Source organism: Corvus kubaryi, unplaced genomic scaffold (genome assembly GCF_017639235.1).
Source record: "Corvus kubaryi isolate FWS band 111438036 unplaced genomic scaffold, C.kubaryi_AGA036_p1.0 129, whole genome shotgun sequence".
Taxonomy (NCBI): Eukaryota; Metazoa; Chordata; class Aves; order Passeriformes; family Corvidae; genus Corvus; species Corvus kubaryi.
Genome location: NW_024580664.1, coordinates 2,353,193 through 2,375,064, shown reverse-complemented (window position 1 = coordinate 2,375,064; position 21,872 = coordinate 2,353,193). Strand labels below are relative to the sequence as shown.

The 21,872-nt window shown below is 40.1% G+C and overlaps 1 protein-coding gene across 9 annotated transcripts in view; it reads left to right on the top strand.

Moving 5' to 3' along the window:
- Window positions 1-21,872, top strand: part of ANKS1B (ankyrin repeat and sterile alpha motif domain containing 1B) — a 413,072-nt gene that overhangs the window by 372,282 nt on the left and 18,918 nt on the right. For 5 of the 9 annotated variants that reach the window (XM_042026379.1, XM_042026351.1, XM_042026361.1 and 2 more), the window contains 3 exons: window positions 7,470-7,544; window positions 12,632-12,760; window positions 16,952-17,023. In XM_042026379.1, coding sequence (XP_041882313.1) covers window positions 7,470-7,544; window positions 12,632-12,760; window positions 16,952-17,023 — 276 coding nt within the window. The remainder of the gene's footprint in view (window positions 1-7,469; window positions 7,545-12,631; window positions 12,761-16,951; window positions 17,024-21,872) is intronic. The other 4 variants (XM_042026397.1, XM_042026342.1, XM_042026406.1 and 1 more) reach the window with 2 other exon arrangements.

The window sequence follows — 21,872 nt, the reverse complement described above, 5'->3', positions numbered from 1 at the left end:
TTAAAATACATCAGTTAAAATGTCACCTTTTTAGGTTTTGCAATTCTCCAGGCAGGAGAGAAGCTTTAGGTACTAGCTGCAAGCATATTCCAGACTGCCAGCCCTGAGGCTGTGGCTATTTATTGCGCCAACCAGTGACATATGGTGCTTTTAGCCACCCTGGTCCATAAGACCTCCTGCCGTGGTGTTCAGAGCTCTGCACCCTGCCCTGAGCCAGGAGTGAGGGCCAGGAACATCTTTCCCATGGCAGGCATGCAGGGAGATGCAGGAAGCACCCCTGCCCACGGCACTCCTTGCAGAAGGAGAGCTGGGACAGGCTTCCCCCTGATGCTGTGACACGCCCTCCCCATGGTGCTGAACCCCTGGCACAGCCCGAGCTAGGAGAGGTCTGTCATTTTGGGAGGCAGTGGGCGGGAGCCTCTCTGGGGCTCTGGGGACAGCTCCAGCGTGTGTCTGCCTCTGGGAGGACAAACTGGTAGTGAGTCAGAGTAAGCCTCCTAGTAGGATAAACCTAGTCATGGGCCATATGGGGGCACCCCAGTGAGTTGTGATGGAAGGAAGAGATCTTTTAAGATCTGAGAGAGTTGAAAAAATTATTCACAAATGCTGACAGGAGAAGTTCTTTCCCAGAGTTGCTGAACTCAGACTTCATTTTGAAAGCCTTTCTGGGTTCTTCAGTCACATGGTCTGAGTGCTCTTGCGGTTTTTTTTAAATTTTTTTAAGATTTTTAATTTTTTTTTTCCTAAAACACAAGATAGCTAAAATCTAAGGTCATTGTAATGACTGCACAGTAAGTTTGAAGTAAATCTGTCCTAAGCATTGGGATTCTGCCTTTTATTTTGTAAGATACAATAATTCATTGCTGGGTTAGGATTGATAAGTAGGGGACAATCATTTAAATGGTTTGAGTACAGCAGATCCTTTACCTACAGAAGAGGAGAAATGTCATTTAAAAAAAGACAGAATTAGCAAAGGCAGTTTTATATTAAAATTGTGAAATATTTTTGCTTCTTTCTAAAGTAATACCTTCAACTCAGCAATGTCTTCCAAATACTTCACAGATACTAAAGCATTTGTATTTCCAGTGCATTGTCGGGCTGTGTGATTGAAAATCATACTTTCCATTTTTCAGCTAGGAAAGCTGACGTACTGGAATGTTGCTGGTTGAGTAAGATGACACAGAAAGTTTGAAGGAGCCAAAAATAAAGAAGTCATCTTTAGTTTTGTAACTTTAAACCACAGTATGACTTTTTATTTACTCGTTTCATGTTTTGTTTTCCCATCTCCTCTGCTTTTGAAGGATTTAAAGATTACTGTGAATGAAGAAAAATGTGCCCAAGAGAATACTGGTGTGTAAAATGAGATTATCTAAGAAGCAATGAAGAAGGTTTTTTTATCAACGGTTGAAATTACTCGTGGAATAATAGAATTCTTTACTAGTTGATTTATGAAGCAATAAATACAAAAATACGGTTCTCTAGATTCATTCTCTTGTTACTTCTTAGGCTTCTTATTTCCATGTTTTATAAGCATAAAATAGTTTATGTTGTGAGGATAAATAGCTATCTAAAAATAGTCAAATCCAAACAAAATGCTGTAAGGTTCATATTTTAGGTGCATTATATTTTTAATATGGAAAGATGACTGAGCTGTGACAACCTTCAATTTAACATCAAAAGAAAAATGCTTAACTAAATCTAGTGCATGGTATAGGTATTGCTGGCAGTTGTATTTGTAGTTCACATAGATACAAATGCCATAGATGGCTGTATCTCGGTCTGTAAATTTCAGCTCATTTACATCCGTAGATCCTTTGAGAATTGTGTATTTCCTAGAATCATAGAACCACCACTGGGTTGGAAAGCCGCTGAAAGATCATCTAGTTCCAACCTCCCTGCTCTGAGCAGGGACACCTCCCACTAGGGCAGGTTTCTCAAAGCCCCATCCAACATAACCTTGAACACTTCCACGTGTGCGGTATCCAGCACTTCTCTGCGCAATGGACAAGTAAACTGATAAAGGCATTATAAGAAATCTACTTAATTTCTGCCTGAATAGAGAGAGAGAATTTTTCAAGCATGTTACAGAAGCTAACATTTTAGGACTGAATTCATGTGAGGTCGATCCTACCTACAAGCTGCTTCAGCAAATGGAATTAAGAAAGCCGCTTCTATATTCAGTATTAATGTTCCAAACTTTAGCCATAAATACTACACCAAGAAAAGGACAAATGTTCTTCATTAATTTACTGTTTTTCACACTCAGTCTTGTGAACTAGAAGGTCTACATTGAAAAGATTGTATGAAAACTGAATTTTAATATCTAACATTTACATTTTTGATCTGCTGGAAAAAGCTGTGCTTAGAGTTCGGGGGCACTTTTCTGAAAGAGCGTTTTAGTTGTTTGGGGGTGGGTATTTTTTGGCAGAAAGGTAGATACGTTTACCCAGTGTTCAGGAATTAAAGTCTCATAATTTTCATTGGTGTTTGTCCAGAAGTTTGTATCCTCTCTGCAAGGCTAAGAGGCTGGAGTATACTGGTAGCTGGCAGCACCAGCAGAAGGGGTGCTGTCAATGAGAAGAAGCTGGGAAAGGCGGCAGAAGATCAGGAGTCACCAACGACCTCTACTTGGACCAGCTCAGGGCTGAACAAACTGTTTTCCTACCCAGAGCCATGCCCTGGTGTTTTCTAGACTTCTGTTTGTTGTTGTCACTCTCTCCTGGATTCCCTCCTTGCACTGCAGTGGCTAAAACTGAACGCCACCCCATATGAGACCTCACTGGTGGCTGCCCCATATGGCATAAAAGTTTCTTCCCATGATACTTTTATTAAATACCTGAATTTTTTTATATAGGAGAAGGAAATTCAGCAAAGAGCCACCAAGAGGGTTGTGAGCTAAAGCAGTTGCCCTCCAAGGAGAGTCTGGGCAACCAGGGCTGGCTGGAGAAGAGGTGGCTTTGGGTATTAAAACTGAGAGAGGTACTGGACACCAAGAGAAACTTTCTCCCCATATGGACAGGCAAACAGGGGGACAGGTTGTTCAGACTCTGTCCAGTCTCTGTCCTTGAGGTTCTCAAGACCTGACAGGATGAAGCCCTGAGCAATCTGGTCTCATCTCACAGCTGCTTCTGCTTTGAGCTGGAATTGGAGTGGAGATTTCCTGAGCTTCCTTGCCGCATGAATTATCCTGTGATTTATATCCTTATTCTTTTGAAAGACTGCTCTATCTAATTTGAAGTATACTGAAACTTTCAAATCTTTTTTGATCTCCCCCAACCTAAATCACTCTGCTAATTTATTTACTATTTTATTTCCATGTGTAATCCTACTAAATTTCATCCGACTGATCTGTAGTTCATCAGATCTGTTTTCAGTTCTTACCCCATTCTGAAAAGTCCTTCACTTCTGGATCCTCCTTAGAGAGCATTGGCACTCCTCCAAGCCACAGCATGGAGCAGGTCCTTGCAGATTGCCTCAACATGTTCAGTCCATTTGTGCTTAAATACCAATAATCATTCTCGAAATGTGCTGCATCAGGAGTCACACAGTGTCCAAGCCTTGCTGTAGTTCTCCTTGCTGCTGCTGATTTAATCGGCCAGTTTTCTGACACAGGAAGGAAATTTGATCTGAGATGATTCATACTGAATCATCTCATTCTGAACATCTTGAATTTTTCTTGGTGCATAGTAACTGTCTCGGTAGCACATGGCAGGCAATATTACACTTTTTCTTTGTTATTCTCAGTAATGTATGCATAGATATAAATATACACACGCATACATATATTCCTGTGTTATTTCACATAATGAGTGTTTATTTCAGATGGCCAGGAGCGATGCCAGAAGGTCATGAGAACCACAGGATGGTGGCTGGATTTTTAAACATTTCTAGTCACTTACTGGTCCTTGAAGTTAAGCTGCCTGAAACTTTCTGAACCTTCCTTTTCTCCCGTCTTAAATATTCTTTTAGCCCTTCTTTGCTCCTTTAGTATCTTCTATGACTTTTCAAGGATAATTGCACCTAATTTAGGTGATTCTTTAATATCTCCTAACATGCCATTGAGTGAAACTCATTGATGTAACTGTAATGAATACATCTGGACTGCCTTCCACCCAGCTCCTTCTCCTCCTGCATGTGCTGTCCAGGTATTCTTTTCTGTCACTTTCCTCCTTTCCTCTCCTTAGAAAGTATATGATTTCTGTGATCAGTCTTACAGTTACTTTCTTTCTTCAGATTATTAACCAAGTTTTCTTGTCTATGAGGAGGAAGCCTAAAGTTTTCCTTGGATAATTCTTTTCACCCTTCCTTTGCCCCTCCTGCCTGTCAGTTTGTTCCACCATGACTAGACAGGGAAACCTTTTATACATGGAAAACCACAAAAAGGATATTATAGTAGAATCTTGTTGTGACATTACTCATAAGCATTTATCTTTTGGGAAGTATTAAGATAACGGCATGTTTGATACTAATCAGACAATAGATGATGCTGTTATTTTGCTCTTCTTTACCATATTACTTAGGAAAATGTTCTTCATTAAACTCTTTTTCACAGAACCTCTGTGTCAGTGGTATTGGGTGCCCAAGTGTATTTGTGTTTATTGTGGTGGAAGTGTATACACAGATTGAATTCCTTGGCTTTTTTTTTTTTTTTGAGAACATATGTTTTGGGAGCTGAAAATTGTGAGTGATTGAAGCCTAATCCCCATTCTTCCTTCTACTGCCTATTTTTTGGCCTCAGATAATCACTTAACCTTTTTCCTTGCCTTGGTTCCTTCCTCTCCAGCACAGGAATATGCAACTTTAAGTACTTCTCCTGGGCATTTCATAATTCATTAAAAAATTTAAGTACTTTGAAGATATAAAATATGTATCTAGTAAATGCTAAATATTTTTACAATGGTGTGAGGAAAAGGTTGATTTCTGAATTTGAATTCATTACCATCCCTAAAATTAATGTTCCATCTGCACTGCATTTCAGTACCTTAGTCATTCAAATATTAATGAATGCAAAACTAAATAATGAGTTTTGCACTGCTGCCCTTCGGATGGGGCATTCATGAAGTCGTGGGAAATTCTCAATCTTTTCTGGCCTGCTTGATTTATTGTTGATTGTGTATTAAGATGATTTCGCTTAAGCCTAGATCCTTCAAAATTTAATTCTGGAGGTAGGTCTGTTTGACTGGGGGAAGTTCACTTGAACAGTTCTTGAAGCAAAGGCTTGGACCCAACGCTTGTCTCTCATAGGTGAGTGCTCCAAACATCTACATTTAGGCACTCTTCTTTCCCCCATTTATAAAAGGGGTTGAAGACAGCCTGTCTTCTGCTGCTGCTTTAACCTGTGAAAGACAAAGGTGAACTGCAAAGATGTGAGTTCCCCCAGTTGGAAAAGGGCACCAAATTGAGAATTCCCAGTTCCTGGAGGGAGTACCCTAACTGCTGTGCTTCCATTTGGGAGAAGTCACGACCGAGCTGGCTGTGGCCCCACACCAGTCCCTAAAGGCAGGTCCTGGAGAGGTGCAGAATTTAAGGGCACACTTTTGTCTCAAGAATATCGTGATGCTGAGAAGTGGCTGCACAGTGTGGCAGCATCATGGCAACCCCTTGTCAGCGCTGGGGAGAAACAAAACGTCTGCCAGCATGTGGTACCCTGCTGCATTCCTTACTGCTTTCAGTACCTCAGTGTGTACAAATAGCAGTGCAGGAGGTTTTCTTGGGTACCTTGATTACCAGATGCTTGGGCATGCTGCACCAGCATGGAAATGCCTTCTCTTTGCTCTTCTCTTGAAAAGCAGAGGCACAGCCTTCCGCCATGGACTCCTATTCAGGAATCTTCCCCTCCTCAGGCAAACAGATATAGGCATCATAGTGATGGGCATGGCCAGAACATCCAGAAGTTAGTTTGCTTGACATACACAGAAAAAGGTTATTGGTAACCACTAGTGCAATGTCCTAAGGATGGTACAGCAGAAGTAGCTGCAGCAGTGTTTGCTGCTGGCCTTGCACTGAGACTATGTGTTCATCACATGGAGGAGGACTAGCTTGTAGTAAGTGGCAGAGGACGAGGTAGAAGACTGAACAAAAGTCAAAGTTTTAATTAGCTAATGATATCAAAATGTAGAGCCCTGCACATCACGAAGGAGAAGCAAAGAACTTAGAAAACAAGATGAGGGATGTGGAATTAACCACATATGTGGAAGTTTTACAATTACTGAAGCTGGAGGAAGGGATGTGTGCTCATGCATTTCAGATGATGAAGGAAATAAGGGACAATTAACAACATTAGGCAGCCACCAGGCTGTCTGGCAGCACTCTTTAGTCAGTCCAGAGGATGCCAGGCTTCCCTGACAGTAACCAGAAGTGGTAACTTACTCTGTCACCAGCCAGGCAGCCAGATTGCAGGCTACAAAAGGTAAGAGCATTTTAAGAAGAGTTGCACTTCTTCGGATTGATTTGAGCATTGGTGCTAAACTCCTGCTGCTGCTGCTGACAAAAACCAGCAATGCATGTTCTTGATGGTGTTAAATTACTGATATATTAATTGCTATCTCTTCTGGATGCTGCAGTTCCATTTTTCATGTCTGTTTATTGCCTTTTGTTGCTGCCTGCTGAAGATAGCGTGGGCAGATCCTACGTCTGATGCTTTGTTTTAGTTGCCTGGCTACTGTAAAACGTTATCTTAGCTTTTGCTGAGGTGCCACAGATGCTTTATTGATGATTGTCCAAACAAGGAAATATATAAAAGATGCTGGTGAATGCTGTGCTTGCCTAGTTCTGCTGCTTTTGCTAGAGATGCTACAATATGCTTACTTTGCTTCACTACTACAGGTTCTCTGTATAGTAATGTAGAGGGTAGACTGAAACCTTTCATTTACACGTTGGGGTCATGGTCAATGCCAAAGGTAATATTATCTGTATCATAGTATGCAAAGGAACTGTTGTTGGAAGGAGATGGTGGGCAGCTGCTTCACTAAATTGCAATGCATTCATTTCTGGTAATTGTTATAAAGAAAATGTATTTTTCCTGTTGATTGTGTTGCCAGATTTTTCCCTTCCTTTCTCCCTTTGAACGTCTCCAACAGAGAGAAATTTAAGTCTCAAAACTTACTTGGGATGTTGACTTCAAACTTCTTCCCTGCCAAAAACTGAGAGTAACCAATATTTCTTCTGCTCTAGGCAGTTTCTATTTATGCTTGCATAACTTTATCTCTTTACATCACAAGCACTTCTGACTAAATTGTTTTCTTGTACTCACAGTCTGAAACCTCTTCTAAAGTCTCTGAATAAGCTATGTTTCTTTTCAGTCAGTCCAAACATATTTTGTCAGCAAATAAATACAAAAATTACTTTTAACAACTGTTTTACTTCCTTCTTTAGTATTATTGCAAGCCTTTTCTTAATTATTCTTGCCTTTTGGCAGTTGCAGTGCATTAATATTTACAAGATGAGATACAGTTTTCTGTTTATATTAGCAGTCTTCGGTCTGTGAGATCTGGACCAACCAGAATGCAGGATATCCTTTCTCATCGATTCATCAGGTTCATAATGTAAGATACAGCGATAAATGGCTATGTTGTCACTCTATGGATGTACAGTCTGTTGCCTTGGTGTTCTCTACGGGTGTCATGTTGCTGAAATGACAGAAGCAGTCCGTACCTTGTCCGCCGTGCGGGGACCGTGTGTGCGCGCATTCGTGTATCGTGCCGTGTGGTTAGCGTATGTCGGCTCCATGGTGTGCGTACGTACAGGACGGGGGGGTGCTGCCAGCAGCCGTCTCGCCCCGGGGAGCTTTGAATTCTGTTCCTGATGTTTTTGTTCACTCACTCTTCCAAAGCGGGAAACCGTGTAAACAGCTCGGTTTGCACAGTTTCGCCCCCGCAGTGTGTTGTGCTGCCCTCTCTGTGTTGGTCTGTAGGCTTTGCCCAGCTGTGGTTACACACTGCCTTTGCAGAGGCACTTTGGGGGAGTTGGAGGTAATGCTGATGGTGCCCTGAATTTTTGTCACTTCTGTGGCAGTCACTGTGCGCGTGAGAGCAAACCTGGTGATCCGTACTGCAGACTGGTAAGGATGACAGCCAGTTGTTCAGCAGAGTATTTGAGAGCAGCTGTAGATTTCTCCTAATTCTGTCATGACTCCTGGGAACATTTCTGCCAGAGAGGGGCCATTTTGGCTACTGAGCTTTAGAAGTTTTTTAAATCTAAGTACACCGTGTTTCCATTCTTTCAAAAGCCAAACATGTAAGGAGCTAAAAAAATGTGTTTTTCTCTAGGAATTTAAACATAAGCAAATAATAAGGATTTGACAGATCTGCAGAACATTTAAAATTTTTACAGGGAGAAAATTATAAATTTTTCAGCCAGAACTGTTGTATCCATGTGTGCTCCAATTTGTTGTTGTCATGGTGACTAATACACATTACCATAACCAGGCATGAGGCTTAACAGGTGAAAAGTTATAAGATGTGGTCCTTGTTAAAAATAACTACATTCAAACCACTCAAAACCAGGCCTTCTTGGTTTTTTCTTCCTTTTAGCATGGAGGCTTTTTAACTTGACATTTTTATAAAAAGACGAGGGAGGTGTTGGATTTTTGTAGAAGATTTATTGAGGTTACTTCTTATCTGCAACTATCTCTGCATCCAGGTGCCTTCAATACAAGTCAAATACACTTCTCAGGGAATGGGATAAATGTGCAGCAATTGTAGAAAAAAATTGTAGAAAAATAATAGCTGTAGTCTGCTTCTGTTGCTTTTTTGACATCAAGCATCCAGCTCTTTCTAGAGCACTGAGAAGTGCCTATCTGCCCATCTTTGGGGTTAGAAAACCCAGCAAGAGCAGAGGTATTGGTCTCTAAGGCTATTAAAAGTTGTCATTGTAAAAGTATTGAATCCTTACCACTCTGACACTTGCCTTGAGACCATTTTCTGATTATAAATTCTTTATCTGCAAAATGCAGAGCAAAAAAAGCTTCTTTTTCAAGTTAGTAGAGGCCAAAGAGAGTTAGGGTGCTGATTAAAGTCATAGGGAGGTTAGAATACTAAAACACAGGCATTACAGCAAAACCCATGTGATAAATTGCACAGCTGTCTGATGAGCTGTAAAGCTAGATGAAGAAGAAATTATCTCTTGCCTTTCTACTTCATCAGAGAGATAAATATCTCCATCCGTATATTGTGTCATAAAAAATACATAAGCTTAAATGTTTGATTATTTCTTATAATTGCAAGTTAAATATTCAAACCAGAAAATCGTTATCCTATCATATCTATTTTTAAAACTTAAATCAAACATTATAGTTGGTCTTGCACAGCAATTTATGAACATTTCTGTACTGCCTGAAAAGTGTATTAGGTGCTTATGAAGGACCGGAATCTCAATACATCACCCATGAATTGTTCCACATCAACTCCCTGGATTTAGGACTACTAGTAATTCATATTTTTCTTCCCTGACTTGAGCCCTATGGTTTCAAGTCTTCTCTAGGTCAAAGATGGTCCTATTCTGTATTTTGCCTGATATTAACTGTCATCATCACATCTTAAATCTCAGAATTTCAGTATTTGACTAGAGCCAGTCTGCTGAGGAGCTCCCGTTCTTCCTGTTAAGGTTTTTAGATATGGATTTATGAATGTATTTAGCCATCTAAATCTTGTTTAAAAGCTTTTCTTCCCTAAAAAAAAAAAAAAAAGGAAAGGAAATTGGGTGGGGAATATGTAACAGGAATTACACTTCTAAACATCTTCATGGGTCTGGGCTTTGGAGACTACCCTGTTATGACTCCGTTTAAATAGGTTTTGAGTGCTAACAGTAGTACTGTTTAAAAGTCCAAGGAGTTTGGTGTGAAACAAAAGGAAAGGAAACTGGGAGCCACTTCTGCTGAAGTGTTAAAAATCACTTATGATACAGCTGTTAAAAAAAATTTGACTATGTATAATGTCTTTTCATAGTAGCTGCTCCCTCTACAAGACACACTGAAATACAGTAAAGGCTTCCAGAGGCAGTGGTCTGTCGGGAACACTAGAAATCCTGTATCTGCATTCCCCAACCTCAGCTCTATTGCGTGTTTACAACATCCTAGAGATATGTATAGCAATCTTGGCAATTCTGTTTTGTCTAGTTTAAAAGGAGTAGGTAGTAGGATGATTGTATTTATAGAGCAATAAATGGATACAAACATGGCCTCTGCACAGTCCCTCTCTAAGCGTCTCATACACTAGTTTTATTAGCCTGGTTGAAGATTATTTCTCATTTCTTTGTAAAATTGAGCCAAAACAGGAGGTGATCACTGTTCTCCTTTTTCTGCCCTTTATTTTCAGACAGAAACAATGCAGTTCTCAGTGCTTTTCATGCTTAATGTGCAAAAGGGAAACAAACTGTAAAACTATGTACTCATTTTACTCCTTATGTACCCTGCTTACTTTGCCAGTGCTGTCCTTTTCCTGCATGTGAGGAAAGCCACCTGCTGAGCAGTGCAACAAGGATTTGGAGCACTACCCCTAGTCACTTGTTCAGTAGAAGTTCTGGTCCTGCCTCCTGGCCATCCCTGTGCTTCCTCACGTGGTGGAAAGACCGGTGGTCAAAAGATGTACTTTTGTAGCTTTTCTGTCCTGAATTTACTCCCTCTCCATCATAGTGGCCTTTTACTAAATTGCCTGGATGTACCTCCTGAGCTCTGCTTCCTTATACAAAACATGCAGGAGTGTATCTTTACTAGGGGGGAAAAAAAGAACTAAATCAAGTGGTCTGTTAGCTTGAACAGTTCATAAGAGACAGCTGAGCACACTGTGAGAATTTGTGATGGGTGCAATCCATCTTCTCTTGTTGTCAGACTCCACTAATAAGAATGCAGGTCCTTGCCTCTTGTAATATGATGGAAATTTATTTTATAAGAAGAACTGCCTCATAAAGAAATCAAATTCCCACTTCAGATTAAATAAGATAGAAAGTTTTTATGCATTAGTGGCCAGAAGGACTCATTTTTGTGAATGCAAACTCCCAAAAATTGGAGCAATTGCTCCTGCTGCTTTCCTTTCAAAATCTGATGCTGAAGTCATATCCATGGCATATAGGCAACTTAACTAGGCAAAACAGAAATTACACTGCTGTGTAATTGGTACATTTGCTAATGGTTCCAACAGTAGCTAGGTTCGACTTGTTTTATGATGTTCTCTTGCTTAAAGTTGCCATATTGGCAGGGTAATGTTGATGTTTCCAGATTTATTTCTTGCTTTTCATTGCAGAGCTGTGCAAATGCATGTCATTTCGTTATTTTGTGACACATGAAAATGATGTACTTGTTTTGTTTACTCTGTCCCGACTTAATTAGTAAGATGTGATAGTTTGCCAGACTTTGAATGTCTTTGATAAAACTTTTTCATGTGTTTTTGATGCTTAACTTCTTTTTGTTGTAGAAGTCTAAACTTGTAGCCATATTCTGTGTGAAATGCTGATGACAATTCCTTGCCAGTTTCAACACATATTTTAACAATATGACATACACAGAAAATACACAAAGATAAGTGCAGGTGAAGAAAGAAGTAGCATAACCCAAAGTGAAATAATCATATGGGAAAGGGTAAAATAGTTTGAGAGAACAGACAGGGGAAGAAGGAGCATCAGGAAGGACAAATGTAATTGCAAAAAGACAGAGTTTTGAGAAGAGGGGGATTGAGAGGCAGTCCAGACCAGACAGGATAGGAGAGACGTGAGGGTGGTGGCAGAGGGAAGAGGAGAAGTCTATCCACGGGTCATTTTCAGTTAAAGTGAGCTGATGCATGGGCCTGCAAGGTAGAAGGAGCCCCTAAGGAGAGGTCAGTGCAGGTCCTGTGGAGCCAGGATCAAAAATACACAATGGCAAGTGAGACCCAGACCAGCACTGCCAGGCTGGGGACATTCCTGTACTGATGCCTACATTGGCTCTTTTGGAGGGAAGAAGAGTGAGCTGCGAAGGGATTTGGCAGCAAACTGTACTCCTACCTGTGTTCTCTGAGGACGTTGAGGAAAGAGAGGAGATGACAGCTCAGAAAGGCAATCTCCTATATCAATGAGAATGATGAATGTGGAAGGGCAATGTTAGTACCTCCAAAACGAGGCATCAAGAGAAGGTGATCAAAGTAAATATTCGTAAAGAGATTAAAGAATGCCTCGTGTTTGAAGAATGTATAATAAGTCTTCAGATCAAAACAAAGTCTCTGTTATTTAGCCATTTAGGAAAGTCAGCTATTGGTTATATGTGCCGGATAATGGAAGGTGTATTAACTCTGCAGAAAAGCTTGTGAAACACATAGCAGAATTTGTGAAAGGCATTTTTGTGCATCTCATGTTTTTTTTCAAGTGCTCTCATCCTCATATATGTATTGTAAACACTTATTTTTAAGGAACATTTCGGGTGCCTAATGATTTTATTCTCAAAGCAAAGAGATTTAATTAAAGCCTCATTAAACACTACAGTAGATGACTTTGGATTATAAATTAAATAATGAAAAATGTTGTAGGAGTTGTGTTCCCTTGTTTTAGTAACATGGCTCTATGTGTAGAAAATAAATTCTTGCTAATTGAGCACAACAGTGGAGGGCTACTTTATAGTGAATTTGCCTGCACATGCTCTTACATCTTGAACAACTGTGATTTTCAGACAGGAGACTGGGGAGAGCCTTCAATTACCTTGCGACCTCCAAATGAAGCCACAGCATCAACGCCTGTACAATATTGGCAACATCATCCAGAGAAACTCATCTTCCAGTCATGCGATTATAAAGCATTTGTAAGTGTGGATAAATGTAGTGGTTTGATTTGGGGTATAGATATATTAAACTTGGATTTTGATAGGCTGTTGTGTTTTACTTTCATTTATAGTATTTTTTCAGTCACTTTTAGAGAGACAGGCCAGTTCTTCTGAAATACTGTAATTGTAATAAATGAGAACCAAGGATGCACAGTACTTTTTTGCTATGAATTTTGTGATATATTGCAGTCCATGTGGCATTAGTGTTAGAGAAAGGGCACTGTGAGTAAGTGGCTAAGTGTTGTTGAAGTGACAGTGAGAGCAAACACCCCCACTTTTCATCTGTTACAAATCCCTGTCTAGTAGTTACGGAAGAATAATAAAACATAATATGGGATCCTCATACCCATACTTCATACCTTAATGCTGTGTGCATGGCAGCTAAAGTAAGTGTTGCCTCACCTGAATTTTATACATATGTTTTTGGGAAAGGAAATAGAGAAGATAAAGATGAGGGTCCTGAGTGTTTTCCATCCATGGGACAAGGGCACGTTCAGACCTTTCCCAAACTGATGGCTACTTCAGGTACCAGTAGCAGTCAGTTCCATCAGGGTCAGGGCATACTTATTTTTACCTCCCTGTGGCTGCAGGTGATTACCACTTCCCATTCCTGGAGAAATGGAGCTTCCCTCTATAACTAAAGACAGTTAATCTTCTCTGGCTGTTATAAATGCTTGTGGAGGAGAGAAGTCTCCTACCATACAGAAAGTCATTGGACACTTTCTTTTTAAATGAAAAAGTTTTCTGAAATCTTGAGTTCCCTGTCAACAGGGTGGGGGGACTGGAGCTTCTGCGGAGCTGAGGAGGTACCTGAGCCCACCTTTTAAAATGCTTGCATTTCCCCTTCCGACTTTGCTGGATAGCATTGTTGAAGTTGCTGAAGGTGCTTGCCAGCCCACTGTGTGTCCTCTCTGGAGGTGGCCACCTTATGAAGGAAGGCTGGCTTATTGTACAAAGGAAAGGGTAGTAAACTCAATAGTTGCAGTGTCTTTAGGATAATAGCTGGGGGTTAACTACTGGTCCAGGATGTGGGGTTGAGATCCTGTTCACTTGAAGGGGCTTGGATCTTCGATGCATTTTAGGATAATGCTCTGTTCACTAAATACTGCTGCATTTTGGGGAACAGTTGGAGGTTGCTGGACCAGATTAAGGCGTATCAGGGAAGATAGGAATTAGAGACTAAATGCAGGTGAGACAGAGCCTGGCTCCCACTGAGGAAGGGCAGAAGGGGTGTTACAGACCTGTCTTTATGGAGCACATCTGTATCTTCCATCAGACCTTCATGGGGTTAAAAATTGCCAGGCATGCAGTGATTATCCCTGGACAGTAACTAGAACCTCTGCCTTCCTTACAGAAGTTACAGTCAAGGACCATCTCACCTGCTCTCAGTCTTCTTCTCCTACTATTCAAAACCTCCTTGCTCACCTCAGATTGAAAAGGAGCTTCTAGTTCTTCAAATATTTGTCATAGTTTTCAGTGAAGTGAGCATATTTATCTCAAGAGTGCCTTTTCTCTTATTGCATGATCCAGCAGTAAATTCATAATCGAATGTAACCTTTGTAGTAGATTGGAGAATGGATCATTAAAGAAATGAAGTTGGAATGACCAGGAATATCCAAGATAGTGGTGATTAAGGAAGGACCTTCCTTTCCTAGAGGACCATGTGTCATGGCTTTGTTTCAACTCCTTGAGCTCTATTGACCTCAGCCTTATAGGGTAAAACCCTGGCTTGTAAGTTATAATTGGGGCAGCTTTCACTGTGTGCTGCATCACTCAGTTAAACAGTTGGATGTTCTCTGTATTACTCCCACATGCTCTGGGTGTTTGAGAAGGAACATTTCCAAAACCACAGCAAGTCAAAAGGAAGCAAAATTTCCTCCTAGAGTTTCAGATTTTTCTGACAACTAAATTGGATGGTACTTCTGTGATTTGTGTGTCTATTCCACAGTCCACCTTGCAAAGCATTTCTGAGTGCCTTCAGCTGAGGCTTTTTGCTGCTGTGCAGATGGGACAGAAGCTGTCCTTCTCCTCTCTTTCTTCCTCTTGTTCTGCCGTAAGCAAAAAGCACTGCTTTGTTACCCTGGTGCCTGACCAACTAATAGCTTTCAAGGAAAAACCAATTCATTGTACTGCAGTCCATAAAAAACGAGAAAACAAAAAACCAAACAAAATACCCGCAAACCAAAACAAAAAAAACCAACCATCCAACCAAACAAGCGAAAAATTGAAGACATTAATTGCAACCTGCCCAGAGAAGGCTAAGGATTCCAAAGGTGTCAGAGAGCAGGATCCAGACAAAAATACAGTTCAATTCAATATGCTTTTGTTTACTCTTCTAATTTCAGAGCTTGCTTTAAGTTTGTTGTTTTTCTTCAAGGGTGATGTCAAACTGTCCCATCAAATTAATGCCCAAACCCCTATCCACGTCACCATTGAGCCCCCAGCGGGACTCACAGCTGCTCGGTTTATGAATCTTTCACATCTGCAGTCCTCTAGGAATGCCCTTCATTCATGCCTTTATGCTTGTTCTTATCTGGTAGTGTTGGTGTTGCTCACTGGCCCATTTATAATGCCCTATAAAGTGTTTCTCACTAATTGCTGCATTGGCTACTGTCTGTCTACATTGAAATATTTATGCATTTTCTTGCAGGTCAGAGACTCCTGCAGTACACAGTGTAAACCGAAAGCTTTAAAGAAAATATCTCAGTTTCGGTCAGGAGACCAGAGAGCTGAACCAGTACACTCTGTTCAGTTCCAGCTTGCATTCATCTGTAATTGAAGTTCTTTTTGATAGGTTCTTGTCTAAGCTGAAGCTGGTTCACCATTTGGTTGGGTCAGCTTAAGCTGTTTCCAAGAGGAGTCAGTCTGGTAGAATGAGAAGGGTCAGCAGTGGTGGGCTGCAGCATCCTCCAGAAAGAGGCTCCTGCCCACAGTGCTTTCTCTCCTCCTGCAGCCTACTTACCATATTCTCTCAATGGCATGACTTCTCTTCAGCTCCCACATTGCTCACTTAGGACTGGAGACTTAGGAGAAGCAGTAGCTTTGTGCTGCAGTGAGAATACAGATAGAGACTTCTCTGTGCCTGGGGAAGAGCAGGTGAAGGGTGCCTTGTGCTCTCTGCCCAGTTAAGCCAGACTTGCATGTGACATCATACAGAAATTCAGAAACGTCCCGTTTGCACAGAGCTATAAGAACACATGCACACCAACAAAGGTGCATGCCTGTAGCATCTATAGGAGAAATGCAGACCATGGTGTGGCTTTGGTACAGCCCAGTTAGCAGTAACGAGACCCCTCCCTGCTAGGTGGGAATGGCAGGGATGATGGAGCCAGCTCCATCCCTGGAGGAGCAGCGCCATTCAGACGTGGTGTAGGGGGGTACTGAGACCTCAGAGGAGCAGAGCGTGCTGTCAGGGTGCAGGAGGGCTCAAACTGTGTGTGCCAACAAGTGACATAGTGAGGGAGAGGCCTATAGGACAGGGGCTGTGTCGCTGAGGCTCTGCCTGCCTCGTTGCCCTTGGAGATGAGCAGGCTCCTCTGAGGGCACGGTGGTTTCCAGAGAGCTGGGCCAGGACACAGCACCCTTCTGCTTCCTCTCACACAGCCCTCCTCCAGATCACTGTAGGCTTCAAAATAATAGTTCAGGGTCAGCCGTTCCTTAGGAAGAAATCATGGTTTAAACTAGTTTTAGTAGAGATTTATTTTCTCTGTTTGCTGACATCGGGCTCTGCTATTTGCACGTAAATTAGTTACAGATTGAGTACACTGAGGTTAAGATCACTGGTGGCCTTCCTATCCACGTTATTGCACACATAACAATAGGAGTTGAGCAGATGGCAGCTAAAAGCAGATTCTCCATTTCTTAATCCAATGGCTTTTTAAGATGGAATCTTTAGTATATGTTTGTTGTTTCAGTAACTAAAATGATAAGCTCGAGGACTTTTGGATATTGTTTCAAAGGACTCCAGCTGATTCAATACACTTGTTGCTGTGCATTCTTGTCTCATGGGTTGATTAATACATTAACTCCAGAGTAAAAAAACTCTAAAGCAATATGTTAAGAAATTGACTGATACCACTAGGTTTTTTAAAGCATTTTTAGTGCATTTCTGCAGATGTTTGTCTGTTCTGGAATTTCAGTTAATTTAAGTTCAATGGATTTTTGTTCTAGTATTTAGGTTCTATGCTGGTAAAAGAGTTACGAGGCACAGAGTCAACACAGGATGCATGTGCAAAGATGAGGGTAAGTTTGTAAACCTACTTCTTTCTCTATTGTAATAGTATTAAATAACATCAATCTGTGATTGCGTGTACTGTATCCATTTTGCTTTTGTAATGTACTGTTACCCATTTCCTTTCCTTGCTTTTACATTGGTATTCAATAGGAAATCTGTTCTGCCTTATATCTTAATTTGAAGTAATACCAGAATTTAAAGGTAAATTTTTATTTTGCACGTTGTCTCTAACAAAAAAACCCAAATGTATGTTAGTTTTCTCATGAATCTTCAAGTACATTTCAAAGTACTGTCCACACAGTTTAAGCATGCCCATATCCAATTGTTTTACAAACAGAATTTATAGCTTTTATATGATAATCTAGATTGAATTTTCAGTGTTAAATATGTAGTAGCAAATATATTAACATGTTACCAGGCACACTGGTTTTTACATATGGTCTAATCCAACAGTCACATAATCCTATGGATACGTTTACTCACGTGAGTATTTCCTTTAATTATGAGTTACTTACATACTTTTTGATTAAAGGGTGAAATGGGATCTAAGTCAGTTTCACCTGATGGTGGAAAAGCAGCTAGGTTTCCTTCAGACTATTAAGAATGTGTTTTCCTGTGTCTCTTTGGCCTGATGCTGGTTTGTAGAAAATTACAGTAGTCTATCTCCAAGAAACATTGCTGCTGGAAAGTCAAAACAAGCCACACCTGATTTATTCCCAACTGTAGTTGTAATAAGAACACACCTGTTCACAGCCATGGTGAACATATCATGGTCTGGTATCATTAATTAATGAAGAATATAATTGTTTGCTAATCTACCAAACATGTACAATTACCTAGGTGAATGAGCAAAATCTTTTCTTCTGTGTATCATCCGTCTCTTATGCAAGATGTCTCTGAGCACAAGACGTGACATTCGGATCTAGAAAGCTGGAATATGTGTAAAAATCATGCAATCAGACAACCATTTCCTGCTGGTTACACATGTGCAACACACAGACTTTCGTACAAGCTGTTTTAGCTGAGGGCTGGCAGTAATTCTCAATTACTAGATTGCCTGAAGATCTGAGGCTTCTCAGCTAATTACATGCTAATCATTCCTTACCTGGCTTAAAGTCCTCTAAAAAAAATCCTGACAATTTGACACAGAGGGATCTACAATCACATACACATGTTCTGGGGAATTACTTGGGGCTACAAGCATACCATCTTCCAATCCAGTTTTGAAACTGTCAGGCTTAGCAGTTCAATTCTTTAGGCATGTGCCTGTGCAGAAATTAGGGCAGAAGTTGACACCATAGTAGCATATGACAACTTCAGTAAGTTTTCTGACTGAACTAGGAGGTTTAACATCAAAAAAGGCACTCTAAATAATTTATAGGCACCTTAATATTTATTTCTATAAGTAATAAGTTTAGCCAATTAAAATTATAAAACTGAAAAAACTAAGTGTTTGAAAAACATTTAATTTAAAATACACATTTCCTATATAAATAGTGCAGTTACACTAGTTTTCTATAGTCCCATACAGGACACTTATATAATACAGTGGTGGAGTTTATGTACATTTCTTTTTTTATACTCTTTTGAAACCGTTGTTCTGTGAGAGTGTTTATTTTCTGGTTTGAGGATTTTTATTGCAAAGATATTTGAATAAAATAGTTTTTAATCAGGATTTCTACTATTCTTTCTATGTAGTCCTTTTAATCATGTTCCTATTCAAGTCAAAAGCAAGAATCTTTGACTTAATGGGAACAAATTATTATTTTAGCCTGTTTTGCAGTGAGAAAAATGTGTGGTTTTCCAAAACTTTCTCCCTCTGGATGTCTCCTGAAAGTTGTTGTTTGTGAATTGGGAGTCCAGGTTGTCCAAAGCTATCCTGAAATTTTGCTGTGATGTTCATTATTGTATTTAAGTAACCCTGGGTTGTCATTGAAAAGGTGGCTTCTGTTTTAGTTACATTTTACATTGAAAGGGATGTTTCACTTACCAAAAAAAAAAAAAAAAAAAAAAAGAAGTGAAAAGCTAGATACTTTATTTGTCTCTCAGGTACTGAATTCTTTACACTTGTCCAGCATCTCTAGAGTCAGTAAGATTTTTGCATAAGGCTGTACTATTTTGATAAGAGCAATAATTTTTTATTCTAGTATTTTATTTGTTTTTCCATGTGCATATTTCAAAACTATAGCATGCTACAATCTGAAACATGGTGGGTATGGGGGCAGTATGTCACATATAAACTTGTACCAGGTTGAAGTCACTCCCCACACTTTTTTTAATCTTTCTGGACTCAGCCACATAATGGTTTTATGGAGAATGTGTGAAAATTAGGTACCTAATTTTTCTGTCTATGTGGCTTTTGATTCTCCATCTTTAACCTAATGCTTCTCAAAAAAGTGTTGACATTCACTGGATGTCTTTCAGTCAGCAGGTACACAAGGATGAAAGAAGTGTATCAGTGAAAAAAAATACCTTGATCTTCCTTAATCATTTATAAATACAGAGAAACAACAAAAATGACATGTTTGCTGACTGCAGATCCCTCGCTGTTAGTTGTAGATGCTCCCAGGGCTTTCAATTATTGCAATTGATGGTTTTGGTTCTCAAGGGAAGTGTCATGTGGATATCCCTTGTGTCTCTCTGCAGAGAGGCTTACAGCAGCCTCCTTCTCTTGTACCTTAAGAGTAAAGGGTGATCCTAAATCTTCTATAATGTAAAAAAAACCTCCAATAGTAATTAAAAAAACCCCAAAAACCTGGGAATTTTTACCTTAATAACTCTTCTTGGCAATCTACTGTGCTACTCAGCACTGTGCAGCAGTGTGCTCTAGCAGGGCAGATGATAGATTTGTTTGGGGAAAATCATGAGGATGCAATAGCTTGAGCTCAACATTGGGGTCAAGGTTTTTTCCCACCCAAACTGCAGATTCGTGCAACCACACAAAATTATGGGTATTTGCCAAGAACTTTACTTTCCCATTCATATATTTGCACTCCTTTATATTTTATGGTTTCTTACTTGCTTCCAGCTATTTTCTGTCATAAAATCCCTCTCTAGTGGACAGCACTGTGTCCTTATCTCCATCCCCACCTGCTGTAAGCTGACCTTTGCTACTTGGAGATTAAATCTTGCTGTGCTGGCCAGAATAGATTTATTAATTATATTTGAGAGATGCCTTCAAGAAGCTAAGAGCTTTCATCTTTTCCAGTGTGGAACAGGAAATACTGCAAGTTGCGTTTTCAATCAGATTGCTGCCTTCATTGCAAATTATCACAGGAACATGAATGATAAGTAAGATGTGTTTGCATCAAAATAAAGACAAGGGATAAAGTTAAATTTGAGCTAGAAAGAGACTTGTTCTGTAAAGAAGACTTCATCTAGCATTTACACATCTGAATTCCTTGACCAGGTGGGAAGGGGATTGTTTTATACTTACTGGCACGAGCACAGCAGCAAGGTAGACTCTTTCTTTGCAGCAGTGTTAAATCACTGATGTTGCATACACCAACTGAACAGTCTAAAGCAGTCAAATATTTACTGCAGCAGTAGTCCCTTCCCCCCAACGTGCAGCTTTTCCCACAACTTAAATTTTGTTCTTGGATCCTGCCACCTTCCTGAGTACTATATTTCTTTCTTAAATATTTTCTTGTTAGAAATAGGTTTTTAAACTTCAGGTCAAAGTTCTGAGGAAGCAGCAATATAATTCTGCTCACAAAGCAGGTATTTAAATGTCTTTCTAACTTAAGACCAAAATGTCAAAGTTGGAATTGCTGCAAAATCTGCTTCTCTTATCTCTGGAGAGGAAGGTGAAGCAGAGTTGATTCACTGAAAACAGGCAGCATCTGGGGCATTTCTTCCTCATTTCATTTCTTCTTATATAAAGAAGGAACTGAATTTAGATGACAGTTTCTCTTTGTTTCTACTAAATCCTTTCTTACTTTTCAATCTCCATTTCATTTTTCCTCCGAAAGTAGAAGTGCAGAAGCCTCCATATGCCTCCTGGTGAAACTCCCTAGGCAAATACCATGTCAGGATCAAACAGTTTCAGGATTTAGATTCTTCAGTCTCTGCTCCCTTGAGACTTGTAGCTCTGCCTCTCTATTGTGTGGCCACTGCTTTCAGCGGATCTGCAGCAGAACGGGCACATGGATACTACACAAAAGTTAAAAATAAGTAGTGGTGGAAGATCTTATACACATTCAGTCTCTATGCACATCCACATCGTGTTGTACCATGTTCTTCAGAGGATTGTACATCCTTGAATTCTGGCTGAAAGGAATCTAAGGGGCAGGAGGAATGCAGAGGAATGTTTGGAGATGTTGCAAAAGACAAAAACCATCTCGCTCTCAACCAGGCGCATTGCAGGTGCACCCCAAGTGCAATGTTCATATTAATGCTGTAGCTTGGAGACATCCACTAATTGTAGAGAAGTAAAGAGTTTTGTATCACAAGGATTGCAGATGTAGTTTTATTCCAAGAAGTGTTAAATTATGTCATTAATGCATTTTTAAACCTCTTGGACTGAGAGAATTCAGTAAATATTTTTTAAAAGGCAGATCGTATAATTGTATTTAAATATTTGTTAAAAGGCAAATTGGCTTCAAAACTAACTGGTCAAATGTGGACTTAGACTTTTTATTTCAATTTCATCTCATGCATGATCTTGTCAAAGTGATTCATTCAAGCTCCTCTTCCCCAGCTGGTCGAGGGAGGTGACTATCCCACTTTACTCTGTGCTGGTGCAGTCTCACCTTGAGTCCTGTGTGCAGATTTGGGCACCGCACTGTAAGAAGGATATAAAGCTGTTAGAGTGTCCAAATTAGGGCCATGAGGATGTTGAAGGGCCTTGAGGGGAAG